Source organism: Hemiscyllium ocellatum, chromosome 22, assembly GCF_020745735.1.
Source record: "Hemiscyllium ocellatum isolate sHemOce1 chromosome 22, sHemOce1.pat.X.cur, whole genome shotgun sequence".
In the NCBI taxonomy this organism is placed as follows: Eukaryota; Metazoa; Chordata; class Chondrichthyes; order Orectolobiformes; family Hemiscylliidae; genus Hemiscyllium; species Hemiscyllium ocellatum.
The window spans coordinates 55,938,707-55,946,416 of record NC_083422.1 but is presented as its reverse complement, the minus strand read 5'-3'; the positions used below and the strand labels follow the sequence as shown (position 1 = coordinate 55,946,416).

Genomic DNA, 7,710 nt, shown 5'->3' with positions numbered 1-7,710 from the left:
AAGCGGAGAACCATAGACAGGGTCTCAGCAGGTAATTGCATAGCCACATACGGCTCAGTGGATTGTCAGGGTGGGCACAGTCCTGGCAAGACCGTGCAATGGTAATTCAGCACCTGCACTTATCACTGAGGTAGCAACTGAAGAAATCTCCTACCTCCGGCACTGGATGATCTGCTAGACCCAACCTGCACCAGAGAGAACAAAAAATAGAGAAAGTTGGGAATTGAATGGGAAACCTGCTGGATTTTGTCGTCGGGAAATAACGTTATATGCATCGAGCATTGGCAGCGCTGCACGATATCGAAAGTGGAAATGACAGCAAGTCTTCATCTGTGCGTGGAGAAGGAACGTGCATGGTGGAGGAAGCGACAGAAAGAGCGATTAAATAATGCAGAGCTGTCCCGGGGATTGCAAAATGCAGAAGGGCAACGCGTTTCCCTGGTGCAATGGAAAGCAATAGCACGAATCGCCTCTGTCTTTCTTTCTAAAGCTGCTTTATTTTTGTAGAAAAACAAGGAACAAGCGTCCGCTCCCCACCCTGCGCGGGCGCGAGCATCCCCGTTGGCAGGCGCGTGCACCCACCTCCGGGGGCGGGGCGGGGATAGACTGACAGGTCTGGCTGACCAATCGTCAGGCGGGAAAGTTTTAAACAGGGAGGCGGGGTCATGGATCCAGCCAATGGAGGGTGGGGTAGGGGGCGGGACTCGGAGGGCTGGATACTGATGGTGTTGGGGGGGGGGGGGAGGACGGGTAGAGAGGGAGAGGGTGTCGGAACTCTCCCTGGAGCCGGGAGAGGCTGCTAGGACAGGACGGTTGTGAGGAGAGATACAGCGGGGAGGCGATGAGCCAGATCCCCCTCAGGATGGCTCTTCTGCTGCTTCAGGTCTTCCCTGTTAAATTGGCCGGCGTGGAAGCCCAGGTAAGCGAAAACAAAGCGCTGGCCTTTTAAATGTGTTTCCATTTAAAAAATAACACACACGAAAGAGAAACCCGTCGTTACATTGTAACCATTTCAGGCCTTGGCTACATCGCAATTTGTTACATTTGTATTCCTCACGGGCGTCAGTGCGGTCTTTCCAGTTGATATCTAATAGATTAATGAGATTTTTGTTTTGTTTTAACATGTATGATCTGAGTTTCCCTTCAGTACTTTTTAAATGGCCTGTCTGGTTAACATGTTTTAACTGAAGCTCGCATCATTTCAATTTTGAGCTGTCAATTGTTTCTCCCCTAACCTCCTCCTTGTTTTTCTTAAAATGTATATATCGTTCTTAAGTGTAGACTGGTCTTTTCAAGTTTGCTTTCGTTTTTAAAGGGATCTGTTTGGGCCATGGGGCAGGGAGGATGTCTAACTCTTAGGTTCTCAGATGAATCCAGGCTCTGCCCCCAGCCCTAGTCTCCAGGGTCTTACCGGTGGGATGTGACAGTACATCTCCAGCAGCAATGTGCGCTGGGCAGGGACTATGTTGAGTCTCCTGCCCGTTTTGGTGGAAGATCTGGGAAGTCCCCTAACTTCTCTCCTTCAGTGAACGTCCACACACCATTAAAGTTGTCTCGCTTGTGGGAGCTTACTGTATGTGGACTGAGTGCTGCATTTTTCTCAAGATGGGTTATTGTGCTTTAAAGAAATAAATCACCACATTGATATACTTGAACTGATTTTGAGAGGAGTCAGACCTATTCCACCATCTAATTAGATTGTGCAGAACAGATTGCAACCTTAACTCCACATTCCTTCCTGCCTTTGATGATCCTTGATGTGAGCTGGTGAGTAAGATTGTAGACAGTTGGCACAAACTCAATGGATTGAGTTGCCAGTTTCAGTAAAAATGTGAAGTGTCCTATTCTACCTACGGAGAGCACTGCGCCATAGAGATGTATGCACAGAAATAGACCTTTTAGTCCAACTTATCCATGCTGACCAGATATTCTACATTAATCTAGTCCCATTTGCCAGCACTTGGCCCATATCCCTGAAACCCTTCCTATTCATGTACCCATCTAGATGCCTTTTAAATGTTGTAATTGTACCAGCCTCCTCCACCTTTCTGACAGCTCATTCCATATATGCACCACAGGTCCCTTTTGAATACTTCCCCTCTCACCTTAAATGTGTGCCCTGTAGTTTTGAACTCCCCCATCCCAGGGAAAAGACCTTGGCTATTCACCCTACCCATGTCCCTCATGATTTTAGAAACCTCTATAAAGTCACCCCTTAGACTCTGACTTTCCACTTTATAATTTGAGAATTGCACTTGGAGGAATTTCTAAATCAACCATTTTAAGGCACATCCTAAACTGAGTCTTTTAAAAATGTTGACTATCAAAGACTATGTGAGAAGGGAAGATTTTAATGTGTCTTAACTTAGTTTTCCTTTCCTGGTGGGTGATATGGCAACTGTGAGCCAAAGATGCTTCATGCAGTTGTGCTAATTTGAATGGCTATAAGGATTAATGACTGATATTAGATGTCAATGGAGAATAATTTGTTACCTGCCTATAGTGGGGATCTGAATAATGATACCTGCCCTTTACTGGGTGGATTTCAGATGATTGCGAAGAATGACAGTAAGACTTTGGTGTTTTAATTATCATTTAAGCGACATGAAATGACAACCCTGCAATCCTTTGTGTCTTTTGTAATACTTATTTCATGCCTGAATGACAATATGATGTTTTTCCTTGTTTTGCTGGGGCCTTAAAGCTGTGTACAGTTGTTGAAATTGAATGTTCCTCCACAAAAATGTTAGATGACAATTCTCAATGATCTGAGGAACAGAGCATGGGATGGACAGTAAAGTGGAGAGCTCTAATTGGAAAGCTAGTACATGTAAGGGACTAAATGGCAGCTTTCTCTAAGATATTTTCCATGGCTGATAATGATATTGAAAGTTTTGAATTATGCAACAGTTGATTGAGATACTGTGCTTGGAGATCTCTCTTAGAAAATAATAGTTTTGGAAATATGAATATTTTGAGATATGTCAAGTTAAATGCATGGGAGGAACATGGGACTTTGGATTTATGATTCCAAAGGGAATATCCATCAAGGTTTTGTACCTATATATGAGACTGCCATTTGGGGTATTGTCAAACCGTGCCATTTTTCAGCAGACAATGGAGAACATTTTACAAGGTCTACCCCAGGTCGCCATTTATCTGGATGATATGCTAATAACAGGAAAAGCCAACAAAGAGCACTTAGAACTTGAACATAATCCTTAGCTGTTCCTCCAAAGCAAACATATGCCTTTTTAAAAGGGAAAAATGTGTGTTCCAGGCACTCTAAGTGACCTACATGGGCTACAGAGTCAACAAGAATGGATTACACCTGGTGGAAGATAAAGTGAGGGTGATCAAAGATGCCCTGGTTCCCATGCCTGTACCAGGGCTTAGGTCTTTCCTTGAATTAGTGAACTATTGCAGAAAGTTCATATGTAACCTGGTCTCCATCCTGGCGCCCCTTTTATATCTGTTTAAAAAAAAGGTCAGCCTTGGAAATGGTCTCATAGCCAAAATGTAACCTTAACAGAAGTGAAGAAGTAGCTGTCACCACTAAGGTATGATCCCAAGTGAGGTCTGGTGCTGACGCGTGATGCTTCCCCGTACAGTATCGGGACGGTGTTGGCTGACAGATGGCTCAATGGAGAGGAACACCCAATAGCATATGCTTCCTGGACTTGGCTGATGCAGAACACAGTTACGCCCAGATAGAGAAGGAAGATTTGGCAGTCACCTTTTGTGTGAGATAGTTCCATCAATACCTTTACAGATGAAAATTTATAATAATAACAAACCACAAACCTCTGCGGCTATTCAGAGGACAAGACAGCACAACCTATACCTTCAGGTCAAATTCAGCACTATTCTCTCATTCTCATTCTAATTCTTGAGTCACCTCCACCTCACAGATACACCACCAGTGGTGCTGTCGCTGGAAGATTCTGTTCTGATTTTCTGGACACCCCTCCAGTCACTGCTGACAATATCTGACTGTGGACACCACAAGATCCGATCCTGACAAAACTAAAACACCTGCTGGTGTTTGGGGTAACAAAAGGGCCATCACAACCAGGACTGAAACCTTTCTGCAGCTGGCGAGACAAGGTCACTGTAGAGGATGGTATACTAATGTGGGAAGCAAGAGTGATTGTCCTGAGGAAAGATCGCTGCCAGATATTGGCTGAACTCCAGGGGCTTCCAAAATGAAGATGTTGGTGAGAAGTTAAGTCTGGTGGCTAGGATTGGATGCAGTCTTAACTACATTGATGGGGCAGTGCCCAGAATGCCATCGAGGACAAAAATGACCATCAGCAGCTCCTGCACATTTGTCAGAATGGCTGGGTAAACTGTGGACTCAGTTACACATCAACTATGCAAGCTCTTTTATGGGCAAAAGTGGATGCTGGAGATCAGAGTCTAGATTAGAGTGGTGCTGGAAAAGCACAGCAGGTCAGGGTATCCACAATGAATATGGTTGGACATGCATGGAGTCCATTTGTCAAACACAGGGGCGATGATAGAAAAGCTGCACGCCTGTTTGCAACACACAGGCTCCCGGAAGTGTTGCTCATAGATAATGGGTCATCGTTTACCAGCAGGGAATCTCTATTTCCTAAAGCTGAATGTCATTTGGTATAAAAAGACAGCTCTGTACCATCCAAGATCCAATGATCTGGCAGAAAGAACAGTACAAACATGGAAGGCAGGCTTCAAGAAGTTCCCTACAGCTTCACTCAATCAAATAGAAACTTGGACAGTTTGATAATCCAGACCATGCCTCATGCAACTGCAGGGATAGCTCCAGCTAAGGTGCTATAATGGTGAGAAAACTCTACACCACATCAAATCTGATCTTCCTGGAACTAGAATAGTTGCCGGGTGAAATAGCATCAGGAACGGCAATGCTGGACACAAGATTCCACTAAGCAATAGAGAGAGTTTGCTTCAGGGAAAGAGGTTTGGTGTAGAAACCCTAGAAATGCCCTGCATGCGTACAATGGGAGGTTGACAAGAGCTCAGGTTCCATGGCGTACAAAATTCGGGTGGGTGAGGCGTCCTGAGTAAGCACGTGGACCATGTGAAACCTGAAAACTCTCAAATGGAACAGGAGCAAAACATACCCAGTCCCTCAGAATGGCTATTGGAGCCAGAGAGTCCTCCCCCTCCATCTAGCGTCAAAGAAACTGGAATCTGTGATAGACATCGTGAATGTCTCTGCCTTAACGCCGTTACTGCCTGAAGAAAAGGATGAGTTTCTTCAAGACACTCCAAGAATGAGAGACAAGCTAAGGTGTGGTACCCATCACCCATATCAGTGGCTGAGTCTGAGGAACTGGATCCAATGTGAAAAACACCCTAGGAGAGGCTACAAGAAAAAGAACAGGCTGACATCCCTGGATTTAGAGGGGCAGGGTAGTCATGATCGTAACAAGGTCAGTCATGTGGCCCTTGGGGCTGGTCCAATCAGGGAACTCAATCTACAATCGGGGATTCCAGGCTGACCAATTATAAACAGGAGTGTCTGAGGTTCTGTTCATTCAAGCTGGACCAGTGTCAAGTGCTATGTACATGTAAACAAAGGGTGCATAGGTGACGGGATACCAGCCTCTGTGGCATCTTTGACAAAGATGTATTTCTGCATGTGTTGCTGTTTATCAACATGTATTAATAACACTCTCCTATTAACTGATGGGAAGAGTAAAGCTGTTGACTTTGTCTGGCATGTTTCCTAGTCCCATCTCTACTTCTACTTCTCTTCCTGGTTCCTATCTGATGCTGAATCAGATTGCTTACAAACTTGATAATCAGTTGAGCTCCAGATATACAAGTATGCTTAATTAGATTTAGATTACTTACAGTGTGGAAACAGGCCCTTCGGCCCAACAAGTCCACACCGACCCGCTGATGCGCAACCCACCCAGACCCATTCCCCTACATTAACTCCTTCAGCTAACACTACGGGCAATTTAGCATGGCCAATTCACCTAACCTGCACATTTTTGGACTGTGGGAGGAAACCGGAGCACCCAGATGCTGTCATTAAGACCATCCTTTTTTCAACTCCATGATATTGTCTGACTCCACCCTTGCCTCTGCTCACATGTTGAAGCCTCCTGCATGTCTTTGTTACCTCTAGACTTGATTATTCAAATGCATTCCTTGATGGCTTTCCATGTTCTTGATTCCATTAACTTCTATTTGTCTAAAGGTCTGTCTCTGTCCCAATCTGCACCAAAACCTGATTTTCTTATGTCAACTTTGTGTTAATTTATGTACGCTGGCTCTTGGTTTTTCAAATTCCTTTTCTAGCCTCGCTTGTCCCCCCCTTTAGCTCTATAATGTACTTCAGCCCCACAGATGCTTGCAAAACCTGCTGTCTGCTAATTATGGCTTCTTGCAAGTTTCCATTTGTTGATAGCACACCTGCCAATTCTGGGCCTCAAACTCTGACATTTTTTCTTCTATTTCTTTCCAGCTTGTTTCTCCCTTTTCAAGGCCGGTCTCTTTTTGATCAAAGGTTTTGATCACCTGACCTAATAGCCCCTTACAAAAACTGAAATTGCTGGAGAAACTCGGCAAGTCGACAACATCCGTGGAGAGAAATTCCCCTCAGATGCTGTCAGACCTGCTGCATTTCTCCAGTATCAGTTTTTGGTTAGTTTCAGATCTCCGTCAACTGCGGATTTTTGTTTTATTTTGTTCCAATTTCTCCTTGTGTAGCACAATGTCATGCTTTTGGTTTAGAATGCTCCTGGAGATGTTTAACGACCTGAGTAGTACTTCATGAACAAAAACAGAAATTGCTGCGAAAACTCAGCAAGCAGGGCAGCATTTGTGGAGTGAAAACAGAGTTAATGTTTCGGATTCAGTGACTCTTTTTCAGAACCCTCCTTTCAGTATTTTATAAAGCATTTGTTAGCCAATAAAACATATGCAAAGCCATAGAATGTCTGGAAAATAGAACATAATTCATTTTCAGGAAGTAAAGCAAGAAAACTAGAATTTATATAGCACTTGCCATGAGTATCCATTCCCCAAAAGCGCTCTGCAGCTAATTTAATGCAGATATTGTCATAATGCACAGAGTATGTTCCTGCAAATAGTAATGATAGAACATAGAAAAAAAATGCAGCGCAGTACAGGTCCTTCGGCCCTCAATGTTGCACCAATCCAAGCTCACCTAACCTACACTAGCCCACTATCCTCCACATGCCTATCCAATGCCCGTTTAAATGCCCATAAAGAGGGAGAGTCCACCACTGTTACTGGCAGGGCATTCCATGAACTCATGACTCGCTGAGTAAAGAATCTACCCCTAACATCAGTCCTATACCTACCACCCCTTAATTTAAAGCTATGCCCCCTCGTAATATCTGATTCCATACGTGGAAAAAGGTTCTCATGGTCAACCCTATCTAAACCCCTAATCATCTTGTACACCTCTATCAAGTCACCCCTAAACCGTCTTTTCTCCAATGAGAACAGCCCCAAGTGCCTCAGCCTTTCCTCATACGATCTTCCTACCATACCAGGCAACATCCTGGTAAACCTCCTCTGCACCCGTTCCAGTGCCTCCACATCCTTCCTATAGTAAGGCGACCAAAACTGCACACAATACTCCAGATGCGGCCGCACCAGAGTCTTATACAACTGCAACATGACCTCAGGACTCCGGAACTGAATACCTCTACCAATAAAAGCCAGTAC

General features: G+C 44.5%; 1 protein-coding gene across 1 annotated transcript in view; it reads left to right on the top strand.

Annotated features, from left to right (window-relative positions):
• The first annotated feature begins 759 nt into the window (after positions 1–759).
• The window catches only part of wbp1la (WW domain binding protein 1-like a), a 118,506-nt gene continuing 111,555 nt past the window's right edge, over positions 760–7,710 (top strand). Inside the window, exon 1 of the mRNA XM_060842242.1 lies at positions 760–919. Within this exon, the coding sequence (XP_060698225.1) occupies positions 842–919 (78 nt within the window). The 5' untranslated portion in view covers positions 760–841. The remainder of the gene's footprint in view (positions 920–7,710) is intronic.